Here is a 14726-nt window from a genome sequence, read left to right on the forward strand (position 1 = left end):
CGCGTACGAAATCGCGGGCGGCCGCTAGTATCAAGATAAAAGAGTTTTCATTATAAAGTACACATGTACATAAAAATCAAAATAAGGAAGTAATCTAAAGCTTACATTGCTTGCGTAAGAAAATACAGTTTTAACAAGTAGGGGTATGACTGGATGTATTTTGTTTCCCAACGAGTAACAGTAGGGTTACTCATTTTGGTGTGACGTGTTGGGAACAAGAAAATACAGACAAGTATTATGTAAGAAGTTTATAAACAGAAAATACACGTTTACAAGGTTGAATGCGGTATTAATTTAAATGGTTTTAACATTCTCAGATGGAAGGCGACATTCGTAGCTCGAACTCGGAGCTGAGCTCGTCGCCGCACGACTCGGGCCGCGCCTCACCCACTGGAAACCATCTCAACCACAACCATCACAAGTGAGTACCATCAGGCCTGTTCATCTCCGCGAGTTTACATCGAAAACAAAACACGCACGATGGCCCACCTACAGGATACTATTCGACAAGGCCTCACATACGAGCGAACATTGACTCACGCACACGTATTCTTGTGTATGATGGAAGAAAATAAAGAAAATGGTGTACTAAATACTGTGCAGTATTTAACTGCCTAAATAATAATAAAAACACAGAATGTACTTTTTTAAGTTGCCTCAAGACACTGAGAGGTAAATAAGTAGTTAATATTTCCTCCGCCATTTTCCGCAGTTTGGCACCTCACGTCACATCATTTTACCGAAGTCAGCCCTATAGCTTCGGCGCAGTGCCGATCACTGACGTTTGTCAACAAAATGGTGCTTGACTCTTGAGACAGGCTAAATTACACCATATTGTTAATGACATTAAGCATACATTTTTTTAAATACCTTCACGAAGTAAAACTTCTGTACGTAGTACTTATTATTATTCTGTGGTACCATCATCATTAAGTAATTTATAGTTCTTGCAAGTTACAAAGGCGAGTGAGCTTTACTTGTGTGTGTACGTGTACATGCACATAACGATAGTGTGGTGCCCGTTTTCACCATCAATCCCTAATTTTTTAGTGACCTCTATGAAAACTTGTGTATTATGTGTCAACCATAGGGGTCACTTAAAAATTAGGGATTGATGGTGAAAACGGGCCTAAGTCTATCAGAACTTTTGAAAAACGAACAGTAGCGAGCCACCACACATGTAAAGCTCACTTGCATTCATGAATTGCAACAACTATAGTCTCTCTAAATTTTTTTTTTAAAGTTCCTAATTACTTTTCAGAAACCGATTTTCATGGCAGTTATTTTAACAAAAAATAAAAACATCGTTATTTTTCACTGCCGGAGCGCGACGCGAATTTTTAGATACCACATCTTTTAAGATAATTATTTTTTTGTACACTCTATATTTAAAAAGTGTGTGCTCGAATGTCATTTCATAATGGGCCTTATTAAGATTACTTTTAGAAACTTAAATTCAGATGGAATTTTAAAACCTAATCTTTTTCATTTTCAGGAATAAATAGACTGATTTAGATTGAACTATACATTGGGATATACAACTAGCAGTCGTCTGCCGGACGGGTACTCCATATTCCTACCATATTGTTATATTTTTCTATCCCTATACTGTTTTTATAAGGGATTTACATAGATTAATGCAGACTTCAACCGCAATTTTTAGCCTTGTTACTTGTGTGTTAGGCCCAGAATAGACGGTGAAACGCAACTGCAACGAAACTGCAACTGCTAGTTACTTATGAGTTGCATCTAAGTTTCTGCCATAGCGTCCGTTGAGAGACCACACATGACGCGACTAGTTTGAAACTTTCAGTTTCAGTTTCATTCATAAGACTCATCAGAAAGTTGCAGTTTCGTTGCAGTTGCGTTTCACCGTCTGTTCTGGGCCTTAAGGTTGAAATTTCTACACCATTTAGTGGCTTCAGTGATTTGTGTATACTACACGCCAGGTGGCTCTGATGTCATTTCGCAAATTGATCGAATTTTAGTTTCTATTTTGTAATTTATAAAGTTTAGTACCAAAAATATCCTTATACCTTTAAAAATCTGCGATTATCAAATGGGACAGGCTGAGAAGTTCCTTTTTCAGAATTCTTCGCACAAGTACGTGTGCTTTGTGTTTAAATTCTGTATGCATTTTCTTAAAGTACTAACTTGTAAGCCTGGAAAAAAATTACGAAAATTTCATAGATTTTTTTTATCCACAATGAGAAAGCTCTTGGCCTGCATCTCACCTGATGGAAAGTGACGATCAGGCCGAAGGTGGAAGCGAGCTTCACCCGAAATCCTCAACCACAGAGGAACTGGCTATCTTAACTCTAACTGCCGGAACACAACAATGCTGTTAACATTGTTGTTATGGCGACAGACTTAGGTAATATGGTTGTAAATAAAAATAAGAGAGGCTACAAGTTCGATCAATTTCAAATGCGTCGGCGCAGCCAACCGGCTTTCATACGGAATTGATCTTTGTTTCAAACAGTTAAAAGTCAACAATCTAGATTTACGTTTAAGAAGTTTGCTAGATCACATTTGTAGTGTCAAATAATTTGCAATGTATCATTGCTTTGGATAAGATGATAATTTTATGTTGATTTAGGAACGAACAGGTTTTAATAGAGACGGGAAGGTTTTGAATACCAGCGAAACAATTTAAAGACTTCTATGTCCAATGACCCCAAGCTACCTATTCTTATCGCTCGCGCGTAATTATATTGCTGTCGCGACTGTGCGACGGGCGCCCGCAGTGAGTGTGCGAGCGCGAGGATGGGCAGCTTAGGGTCATTGGACGAAATTCTACGTGCTCGGCGACCGGACTTTACAGTTCAGTTTCAGTCAGTGCCTGAGGTATGGGAGCAAGAGAGGGTGTTTTTGTAACGTCAAACGTCAGGGAAACTTCAGATCTTCAGATTTATATGCTCTGTCACGTTATAATAATATGTCATTGTAATCCCGTGCCGCTCTCATACTAAAGGCATTGAAAGTAGTTGAGAAGTATCAACAACTTATTTGAACGATTAAGAGCAAGCGTAAGAAGCATAGAAGTCTTTTGAATAAAAATATGCTGCCAGTGAAATAAATAAAAAGTGGTCTCCCTGATTGAAAATAGGTGATAAAAATAAATTATAACCCACTGTGTTTCTTAAATAAATTAATTTTAATCAAGCAACAGCTTCTGTAATAGAATTTACAAAATAATTTGAATGTATTTATGAGATAATGTGTTGTGTATAAGATAATAATATTAATTTATTTTATGACACTGGTCACAATGTTTGTCGTTTACTAACACTTTGGAATTCCATAAAATACCTACATTATGTAATTTCGTATAGAAAGTCTATTTTCTACTCTTATTTTTGATTTCTTTACAGTTTAAGTTATTTCGTAATGCTATTTACATTTTCCATGAAGCATTTATTTTTGTCTTTTTATATTATGTACTTTTACGCCGTCTGTGCTTGGTACAAGAGGCTAATACAAGAATGATCTCCATCAATAAATATTATGCGTCGGCTTTTTGAAAAATCGCGTTTTTTAGACAAAATGTTTCGGGGAGTGTTGCCATAACGATTAGAAACACTTACAAATAAATTTTTTTTATTCTAAGGTCGCCATTACAAAATAAGTGATCCTAGAGCCGTAAAAAAGGACAAAATATTTAAAAAAAAGTCCTTTCTTTTTTTCACAGACAAAATGTAATTCCTACTTATTGAAAATTTCCAACTCTATGGCATAGTTTAATCTATCTACTTAATTTTAATGTGTATTATTTTTTGATGGTGATTAACAATTAAATATATTATAAAACTACCTGTGTACCTAATTGGAGTAAATTTTAATGTAAACAACTATGTATCGTTAAGTAGCCAAAGATAAGTCATAATAATAATATCTATTTTTAGACCTCTATTTAATCACTACTTCCATATAATTATTTCATTTTACTAACATTATTGTAATCTAAATAAACTTTGTGCATTTCTTGAGTATAAAAGAGTCCTATTTTGGCTTCTTGTATCAAATCGCAGAAGCGACTGAGATCGTATGAAATGGGCCGAAATGTAACTACATATAGGAATAGGCAATCTTGTAAACAAATAAAACTATTATTACTAATAGGCTAGTTTCCTAAAAAAAATTTTTTAATCCGTCAATTTTCATATAAAAAAATATTGGACACGTACAGATATTTTGAATTGTCAATCAAACAAATAATTACAAAGTTATAGTGCGTTGAAGTTCCGCTCGACGTCACAAAGTGCTGCACTTTTACGCACTCACTGACGTCACGGGCCTTTACTTTAGAACTTTGGCACGATTTATCTCTTTACATTTTCATTAGTTTTAAAAAGTGAAAAATACGTGTCGATTAGTTTTTGATAAGCTAACTGACGGACTAATTAAAACTCTTGCTTTTTTACCCAGGAAACATCCCTATTACAGGTTATTCACGAACTCGACACAAGAGACTGGACTCACGTAAAAGTGATTTTATTCACGTAAAAATCTTAAATGTATCTAGTGGGGTGAGTTTGAGTTTACACCAAACGCGCTCTCTAGTGAGCTCGTTTAAAAAATGTATGAAAATTTTAGTTTTAGAACGTTTCCCGCTAGGGGCGCTGTACAAACCGTCATACATTTAATGTCATTTTTTGACGCGCGTTTGATGTAAACACACTAGGCCCTCAGATGACGAAATAAAGCGATACTAATTTTGAGTTACATCAAATGCACACGTATGTCAAGTTGGTGAATAACCCCTAAATAAATTACACCAGATTAAAAGTGGACGCTTCTGTGCTGGTTTTTAGACTGGTCTCTCGCGGTCCAGGATTTTTGTATTACATAACATCAAAATTGCTGAATTCTATTGAGGCGGACTAGTGTCAACATGGTTCTGTCTCATATTAAATTGGGAGAAGCCAGATGGGACCAGATGATACCAGATATCTGGTGGTATCACAGTGTTGATATGGACTTTAGCAAGGCATAGTGCACGAGGGACTAGCGGGGGATCCCCAGCCGAAACCAAATTAACGATTTAATCGTAATTTTTAAATTATTGGTAGCCTATCGAATAGCCTGTTTCGTATATTCGCATGTAACACCCTGTATTGTCTATACTATAATATGAATGATAATACATCAAGCTAAAAGTGTCATTTTTGAAATTCATATTAATTTATGAAAATGTACATGTACTGTTATTTACGTATTGGTTTTCGTTGAGGTTCCCTTTGCGTTGCCTTGCGCAGGGTAATTTAATGTGTTTATTTGTATAAAATTGTTACCACGGCGGACATCTTAGTTGGTTGCCAGTAGTTACGGATGCGATGAGATTAGTATAGTCCTTCCATGTTACTGAAATCTCCAGTTTTAGAAACTACTTATATTTTGTAATTGTTTATCGTATTTATATGAGAAATTATGCATTTTCTAAACATTTCTTTTGTATGCCTTTTAGTAATGTGGATTTAACATCTACCATACAGGGTGAAGCAAATAATGGACGAAGTAAGAGGCAAAAAACTGTACTACTTCCCAGTATAAGTTAATATTTTTTTGCAATTTTATCATAGCGGGTCCAATAGCTTCTTATTTTTAATAATAAAAGTATTCTGCCTCACAATGTAACTTTTATTATTTCACCCTATATTGGCGTTCCTACAGGACGCTATTTAATAAATAGTGTTAATAATATTGTTATTTTGTAAGAGAAAGGACTTTTACCTCTTTGATATTTGGAACTTAGATAATCTATTATTTATTGTAAACCATAAGTGTGTATATTTGGGAAATATACTATAAAAGGCTAAAGTTAATTTACACTCGTTTCTCGTGTTACACTGGACACTGTATAACAGTAAAATTATTCTTCCTTTCAAATATTAGTGTGGCAAATGTATGTAGAATTACTGTTACTAAGAATTTAGTAGGCAATTGATTTTGTTATTTACTTAGGCCCAGTTTTTTGATTCATAGTTAAAATAACAAATTGTTAAATTTTGCTACTAATGGTTAAATATTAACAAAATGTTAACTAATAGTTAAAAAAAATTTATTAAAAAAAATAAAACCGACTCCAAAAAACCTACACTAAAAAGTAGAAAAATAATTACTAGTTACCTACTTATTTATTAGGACGAATTATTAATATTTATGTAGGTATACCATGATTGATACTTAGTCTTCTGGATTCGGTGCCAAGATTATGAAACATGTAAAGTTTGCCTGCACCGACTCCAAAAGTATCAATCATGGTATACCTACATAAATATTAATAACTAGCTTTCCGCCCGCGGCTTCGCCCGCGTGGAATTTTGTCTGTCACAGAAAAACTTTATCGCGCGCGTCCCTGTTTCAAAAACCGGGATAAAAACTATCCTATGTTCTTTCCCGGGACTCAAACTATCTCTATGCCAAATTTCATCAAAATCGGTTGCGAGGTTTAAGCGGGAAAGCGTAACAGACAGACAGACAGACAGAGTTACTTTCGCATTTATAATATTATATCGTCCATTTGCGACGACAGTGTGACATCTTCAATTAGATTAACACAGAAGATGTCACGTTGTCGTCGTAAATGGACGATATATTATATAGTTGGGATATTAGTTGGGATTCGTCCTAATAAATAAGTAGGTAACTAGTAATTATTTTTCTACTTTTTAGTGTAGGTTTTTTGGAGTCGGTTTTATTTTTTTTAATAAAATTTTACTTATTTCTTGCTTTTTAGTTAACTAATTATTACCTTGATGTTACCACTGAAGGTAGGCAGTACATTGAGACCATATTCTTAATGTATATTATAAAAAAGTTCATCCCCAATTTTCCACCCTTGGGGGTGAAATATTTTCTTCAAATTCGCATGAAACCACCCTTTTGATAATACCTATTCAACAAAAAAGTAATCGTTCTAATTGGTTTATAATCGGCGGAGATATTGCGTATAAAAAAGTTCATCCCCAATTTTCCACCCTTGGGGGTTGTTTTTTTTATTATTAAATTTAAATGGGACCACCCTTGAGGTATTACCTATACGCTGAAAAAAGATTTGTTCAAATCGGTTCATAAATGGCGGAGTTATCGCGTAACAAACATAGAAAAAAAAAAACATACGGGTCGAATTGAGAACCTCCTCCTTTTTTGAAGTCGGTTGAAAATGTACTAAAAGTCAAGCTAACCATTGTTCGAAAAAAATTTTTTTCTGATATTTAACCACTTGTCATTTGACATCTGTCAAATTTGACTATTGGTTATTTTAACTACGAATCAAAAAACCGGGCCTTGTCGAATTATTGTGTATTGAGAAACCTGGGTAACTGAACCTTAGATGTTATTTCTATGTGAAACAAACGGTGAAATGTTGAATCGAAATAAATATTGATTACAAACAATTTCTTACTTTTATTTACTAGTTGAGTGTAGGTCTTGGACGAAGTGTAGGTATATTGAAACATTCTATGAATAGTGTTACGAGTATAGTCAGCACTGAAATTAACTTATTTGTGGGTAAAATAGTGTTGTATTGTTTTTTTACTGATAAGTTTTCTTATCTAATAATCTATCGAGAGTTCTATGAAAATAAGTGTGCATGTATCATTTACGGTACATCCACTAGACAGTTAATTTGTGAAGTTATAATGTAAAATCATGTCGTTAACTTACTTTGTGTTGGGATAGTTAAATAAAAACCAAGGATTTATGTAATTCTTTTTAATCCAAAGTAGTTATAATTACTTTAATTACATAAAAATCTTAATCATCTAACCTAAGATATCAACTAGATAACACAATAATTTGCGAGCTCAATCGCAACGTTTTCCGATCACTTGTCAAGTCCCAGCCCGGTGGGTGCAGTTCATTGTCTTTATCACTAGAATTACACTAATTATTTACACAGTCTTCGTCCGAGTCGGAGGGCGCGGGGCCCCCGGGGGCCTCCTGTTATAGGATGGTCAGGCTGATGCGGCGGTCGTGGATCGTGTCCATGTGGCGGGTTTTTAGTGCGCGCTGAGCATCAAAAGGCGTGCGGAAGGCGACTCGCGCGTCGCCCGTGGGCTGCCCGCGCTCGTTGTACCGCCGGATGACGTCATCCGTCGTCAGCTCGAACTCGCCAAAGAACTGCATGATCTCGTCAATGGACGCGCGGAAGGGCACGTTCTCCATGGACACGACGCAGCCCGGCGCGCCGAAGTCTTCCAGCGCCGGGTCCTCGTCGTCGCGCGCGCCCCCGCCCCCGCCCCGCCCGCGCCCCGCGAAGCCGCGCCCGCGCCCGCGCTCGAACCCGCCGCGCCCGCGGTCGAAGCCGCCGCGCCCGCGGTACTGGCCGCGGCCCTGGTCGAAGCCGCCCCGGTAGCCGCCGCGCGAGCCGTCGAAGCCGCCGCGGCCGTTGTCGAAGCCCCCGCGGCCGTTGTCGAACCCACCCCGACCGGCGTCGAACCCGCCTCGGCCGCGGAAGGCGCCGCGCGGCGCGAAGCCTCCTCGGGGCGCGTCGTAGAACTGCGGCTGCTGCGGCGCGCTGCCGAGCAGGCCGTCGGGCTGGCGCGGGCCCTCGAGCGCCTCCTGCACGACGCCGCGCGGCACCAGGTCCACGGTGACGCGGCAGCCGTCCAGCTCGCGGCCGTGCTTGGCGGCGGCCAATCGCGCCTCCGCCGCCGCGCGGAACTCGCAGAAGCAGTCGCCGGACGGCAGCCCGGCCGCGTCCAGCATCAGGTGGATGCGCGTCGGCACGGCGCCGGTGTCCGCCAGAAACGTCACGATGGTGCGGTCGGTGGCGGCGCGCGGGAGACCCTTCATGAGCACGCAGTCGAGCGCGTCGTCGTCCGCCGGGCTCGCGTTCGCGCCCATCGCCTGCATCGGGCCCATCGGGCCGGGACCGGCGCCCATCGGCCCGCCGCTCATCGGGCCGCCGGGCCGCGTCGCCCAGTTGGCGGCGGCGGTGCGCGGGTCCATCGCGCCGGGCCCGGGGAAGCCGCCGTACTGCGGGCCGCCGAAGCCGGCCCCGGCGAAGTTCTGCTGCGGGAACGGGCCCGGGAAGAAAGGTGCGTTTTGCGCGGGCGCGGGCTGCGGCGCGCGGGGCCCGGCGTCGAACTGGCGGCGCTGGCGCGGGTCCCGCGGGCCCTCGGGCGCGGGCTCGACGACTGGCGAGGCGGCCGGTTTGATCTCCGGCATGCGGTCGTTCTGCGCCTTCTCCTTCTCGTAGTCTTCATCGGTCACAGGCACGATCGTCGGATGGCGACGCCCGAAAATGTACCGCTCCTTGCGGTCGAAGGCCTGGCGCGCGTCGTCGGCTTTCACGAACTGCACGAAGGCGACCTTGGTGCGCGTCTGGCGGCAGTCGTTGAGCATGATGGACAGCAGCGAGTATTCGCCGAAGGCCTTGATGATGTCGTGCTCCTTGACGAAGTGCGGCAGGTCGGTGAGCTTGAGCACGCTGTAGACGAGGCGCGGCTCGTCGTCGGCGATGACGAGCGCGTCGGCGTCGTCGTCGCGGTAGGGCAGGAAGGAATCGACGGCGGCCTCGTAGGCGGCGTCGTCGAGCGGCTCCACGGCCACGTCGGCGCCCTTGAGCTCGTTGTTCTTGCGCTGGAGGGCCAGCTGTCGCGAGCGCGCGTCGCAGAAGCGCACGAAGATGTTGCCGGTGCGGCGGCCGAGGTTGTCGTTGATCATCTTGATGCCGTGCTTGTCGATCATGAAGGGGAAGAAGCGGCGCACGTCGCCGTAGCTGGTGTGGTTGGGCGCGTTGCGGATGGCCACGCAGCAGTCGCGTTGCGGCTCGCTGTCGAAGCGCGACTGTCTGTTGTTGCGGAAGTTTGCGCCGCCGCGTGCGGTCGTCGCGCCCCCGCGCCCGCTATTCTGGAATCTACTCCCGCCGTTTTGGGGACTCGAATCGCCCTGGAACGCATTGGGGTTGCGCTTTTTGCCCAGCTCTTGCAGCTTATTGAACGCGTCAGCCAGGGAAGGATCGTTGAATCTGTTCGGCGTCGCGTCGTTGGAGTTAGAAGCGGATCCATTGGGCATCATCATGTTCATGTTCATCATACTTTGCTGCTGCATCTGCTGCTGCGCCGCGTGCATCGCGGTGATGACGGGCGCGGGCGGGGCCACTGGCGGCTCCACGATTTGTACCTCTGGAACTTTCTCCTGCGATTGCTCGTTGCGTGGCGAACGACGCTCGTTGCGGCGATCGCGCGAGCGCCTCGTAGGCGTGCGGTCTCGTGAGCGACTGCGGTCCTTGCGGTCTCTTTTGCGATCGCGGCGGTCTCTGCTTCGACTACGATCTCGGCTGCGGTCGCGGCGGCGTCGATCTCTAGACCGCGAGCGGTCGCGGCGATCTCTTTTGCGTTCTTTCCTGCTATCTTTATCGCGGGACCTGGACCGCGATCGCGTTCGTCGCCTATCCTTTTCCCTGCTGCGTTTCCTTTCGAGTTTCTCATCTTCTTTATCCTCGTCGCCATTGGGGACAGCGGTAGGGCTGGCGAGGGGGGCGGGGGGTTCTATAACAGCAGGTTGTGGGATCTCGTGGGGGTTCCCGATGCCGGGGATGCCGAAGCTTGAGAGATTGTTGCCGAGCGCAGTTGAGAAGGGGGTGATAGTGGGGGGTAAGACAGGGGTGGGGACAGGGGTTGGAGTTGGGACAGGGGCAGGGGCGGGGGCGGGAGGGGCTAGGGACAGGATGGGCACGCTCTGTCGCGCCGCCTCGATGACCTTGTGCATTTCGGAGCGGGAACTAAGGAGCAGCTTAACCTGGATCTCCTTGATCTTGCCGCCGTCCAGCATCATGCCTTGGCGCGCGTCTTCGTCCGTGCTGCAACAAAGGAAATGGGACTTTTAGATATAGCCTTCTTTTTTAAGCATGTTGAGAATGAGATATTGACTTCGTATTTACCAAATAAATGAGTGTACCAAGTAAGACTGTGTTTATACCCATATTCGCGCTTGTCATGTCATGTGCGAATTATAAAAAAAACATTTCACATTACATTTCCTTAAATTACCTAATGTCCTAATCCAAACGTTCTTCTTCCTACACGTCAAATATTTTAAAAGTATAGGCGAGATATATATAAATAAATATAAATATGTATATATATAAATTTATTGGCGTTGATTTATCGTTAATAATCTCTTTTAGAAGACGTAGCGTAGGCAGGCCTCCCACTAGGTGGACCGACGATCTGGTGAAGGTCACAGGACGCGAGCGGCGCAGGACCGGTCTTTGTGGAAATCCTTGGGGGAGGCCTTTGTCCAGCAGTGGACGTCTTTCGGCTGAAACGAACGAACGAACGAATCTCTTTTAGATGTCCTCTAGCAACATTTTAATATAGTTCATACTTAATCTTGGATTAATATGTTCGTAATAAATAAAAACATCACACAACAACACTCATGTGTGGTGAGGTGAATACTACACGAGTATTAGGCACGTTGCAACGTACAACTTATTCGAATATCGTACTTCTTACCTAAAATGCTTTCAGCACAGCAGGGTGACAGTTGTTTATTGCGATTAGTCGTATAGTATACCTACTTTCCTAATTTCTTTAGCCATTTTGAAACGTGGACGGCGCCAGGTAGACACTAAGGACGCACATAGGCGATAAGTGTAATTAAAGCTCACGGCACACTCAGGCAGCAAACGATTGCATGCGCCGCAATGCCAGTAGCTTGCACGTGCCACTAACTGTAATGTGTTATGCTATAATGCTATACTGGCAGGTTTGTATCTGGCTAACGAGTAGATCGAATCTGATTCTTTCTAGTGGGAAACAAGGATGCAAATGCAACCACCTTTGTGGTCTAGTGGTAAGACCACCTGCTTCAGACGCAGAGGTCCCGGGTTCGATTCCCAGTGGGGGCATATTTTTCTGTTCGGTTTGGTTGGTAGTAGGGCTTGTTCTAAGTCAGTCTGGCTAGCTACCACCATCTTACCTAATATACCGCTATCTTAATAGCCAGTTCCTCCGTGGTTGAGGATTCTGGGTGAAGCTCGCTTCCACCTTCGGCCTGATCATCACTTATCATCAGGTGAGATACAGGCCAAGAGCTTCCTCGTTGTGGATAAAAAAATGAATGCAAGAATACACTTGGCGTACTGTACTATGTATGAACCTGAACGACCCATTTGTAGGCGCAGGATTTTTCGGCAAAATCAAATGCTCTAAGAAATTAAGCCCTGACCTAAGGGACTTTAATTCGTTTATCCTTGGTTGAGGCTAAGTATACTTACTAAGACCTAAATGCAGTAGGTAAGTAGGTATACACGCACACAAAGGAAAGCTGGCGTTTTATGTGGTTGATATATGAGGTGCAATTCCATAGGATTCTGACTTGTGTAGTGTGTGTTTAAAATCAAAGGACAATCTATGCTTAAAATTGAATCAAGTTTTGTTCTTTGTATGGTACGAACTGATGATAGAAATAGAAATAAAATATGTAATGAACTGTTAGCATATCCAATTTTGGATTTGGAACAACCCAGTGCGCTCTGTGCAGTGCTCTAGGGCCCTCAGAGTGGCCCCCCGACTAGTTTAAAAAAATCTATTATTTTATTGTGATTTTAAATTGTAGTAATTTTAAGACGTACCTATTATTTATCCATGATCCTATAATATGTGTCCTGGGCCAAAGTGCAGCAGTGGGTTAAAGACGGCCCTGTCAACCTTTTAGACAGTAAATAAGGCCCGGTATCCACCAAGGCGGAGCGGAGCAGAAAGTTTTTTGAATAACCAATCAAGAAAAAGAAAGAAAGAAACATTTATTACGATGAACATCACTTAGTTAAGGACAGAGAACGTGAAAAAAAGACAGAAATAGCACATAAATATTACAAGGAAATAAACAGTGATATCATGTCGCAACAGCGATGCCCATCGCAATGGGACTCCACTCAGCATATGCCGTGGCCCACGGTGGGGAAGGCCGGTGAAAAGGTGAAAGACGCTGGTTTTCAGTGGGCCCCATGCCCCATGCCAATCAGATTTCATTATTTGCACATCTCCACTGTGCTCCGCTTCGGTGGGAGTGGAACGAGCGAAGAAGTGTCGGGCGCACTTGTTTTTCTGTAGAATTTGACAGCGGTGGCGGAGATGTGCGGTGTCGGTGTATCATAGATAGCAAGCCTAGGTGGTAGTAATTGTTGGTGATTAAATAAATAAATAGACTGACAGCTGAAAGCTACGCATCTCGTCTCCGTACCGCTCTGCTCCGTTTTGGTGGAAATAGCCTGTCTGTAAGGTACGCTAAGTAAGCGGTAGTGCAGCCGCGGTAAATTACTAAATGTTGCAGTATCAACCAACATCGATCTTCTTATCGTGTCGACAACAAACCTACACAGTGTCATCCCAAAACTACGGTTCCGCGTAGTGCTGAACTGCCGACCGATAAAATTTACGGTTAATTACCTAATTGAATTGATTAATTAATGACCAATTATCTCAAAGCATACCTAAGTAAGTTCTGATGTTCTTTCGTCGTCCAGTCGTGTTGCAGTTTTAATTTTTTAGCGCAATCGGGGCCCTGAGCCCCGATTACGGTAACTTTTAACGTCTACAATCCAGACACGCTTCATCGATTCTGCGATACGATTGGTCAAAACAGCTGACGTACGCTGTTGAACGACCAATCGTATCGCAGAATCGAGAAGCGTGTCTGGATTGGAAACGTTAAAAGTTACCGTAATCGGGACTCTGGTCTGATGGTAGCAGGTTCCTTTCCCGCCCAGAGCAATATTAGTGATGAGTGACAACCACGAGCTACTTAGTTATATCCTATCAATATTGTCATAGACATTTTGTGCATCTATTGAATTGAGTTTTAGAATATGTTATCTAGTCTTTCTCAAGCTCTACTTATTGTAGGACTAAGTAAAAAATAGTTATGCGTTTACCAATCACTTCCGGAGTTCCGGTGTTTATTGTTTTGATATATTCAATGACACGTAATTTCTTTCAATTACTTTTCATATTGACCTGGCATTCATTTGTACCCTACCTTTACGGCTTTTTAACCCTTATAATCAAATCATGGAACGCATCAGAGTTGTACTAAGGGATCCATTCTAAACAGTTTTTCCCCAGTTTTCCGCTGGGTGGCGCATTGTATTCACCATCGTTAGCCATTATTTTTTATTTTCGAACTTCTTTCTCTACCTTTTCAGCGAATATCTGGCACATCAAGCTATGTTTTCGGTTGTAACTAAAATTATTTATGACATTTAGCCGCCTATTAGGTAAAGGCCGGCAGAATTGATTGATTCACCTACGATAAGAGGCATTCTAGGCCGTTTTTTTATTCATAGTTAAAAGAACTAATTGTTAAATTTTGCTACTAATGGTTAAATATTAACAAAATGTAAACTAACAAAACTGGGCCTAAGGAGTTATGTTATGAACCTATTCGCAGCTCTCGTCTCGTCCGTATTGCTTCAATCAAAATCCTCTGAAGTGGATAATAATATGATCAGGGCAGGATGATGAAAATTGATTTTTTTAATTAACTATTTCGGCCGGAAAGTTGTTCACTAAGCAACTAGGTAAAATAAGGTATAATAAGGAATTCAAAGTGGATCTAAGTAATTAATCTTTCTATAAAACCTAGAGAAAAGCGGACAACAGTAAAATAAGTGAACATAATTTAGGCCTATCTAAATACCTACCTACGATCTACCTAAAGTATGATCATGCTTTGTCTGATCACATTCCGAATTTTGCACTCACTGT

The 14726-nt window shown here is 42.6% G+C and overlaps 2 protein-coding genes across 3 annotated transcripts in view; one reads left to right on the forward strand and one right to left on the reverse strand.

Moving 5' to 3' along the window:
- LOC135082122 (ceramide synthase 5-like) overlaps window positions 1-14726 on the forward strand; it is a 240778-nt gene that overhangs the window by 27997 nt on the left and 198055 nt on the right. Inside the window, exons 7-8 of one of the 2 annotated variants that reach the window (XR_010259352.1) lie at window positions 318-421; window positions 1496-2103. Coding sequence is in view for 1 of the 2 variants with exons in the window: in XM_063976873.1 (XP_063832943.1) it covers window positions 318-421; window positions 1496-1505 (114 nt within the window). In the remaining variant the exon portion in view is untranslated. Of the gene's footprint in view, window positions 1-317; window positions 422-1495; window positions 5959-14726 lie in introns of those variants that run through there. The other variant, XM_063976873.1, reaches the window with a different exon arrangement.
- Window positions 7705-14726, reverse strand: part of LOC135082430 (RNA-binding protein 12) — a 30348-nt gene continuing 23326 nt past the window's right edge. The window contains exon 3 of the mRNA XM_063977225.1: window positions 7705-10813. Coding sequence (XP_063833295.1) covers window positions 7951-10813 — 2863 coding nt within the window. The 3' untranslated portion in view covers window positions 7705-7950. The remainder of the gene's footprint in view (window positions 10814-14726) is intronic.

This window comes from Ostrinia nubilalis, chromosome 21 (genome assembly GCF_963855985.1).
Source record: "Ostrinia nubilalis chromosome 21, ilOstNubi1.1, whole genome shotgun sequence".
Classification (NCBI taxonomy): Eukaryota; Metazoa; Arthropoda; class Insecta; order Lepidoptera; family Crambidae; genus Ostrinia; species Ostrinia nubilalis.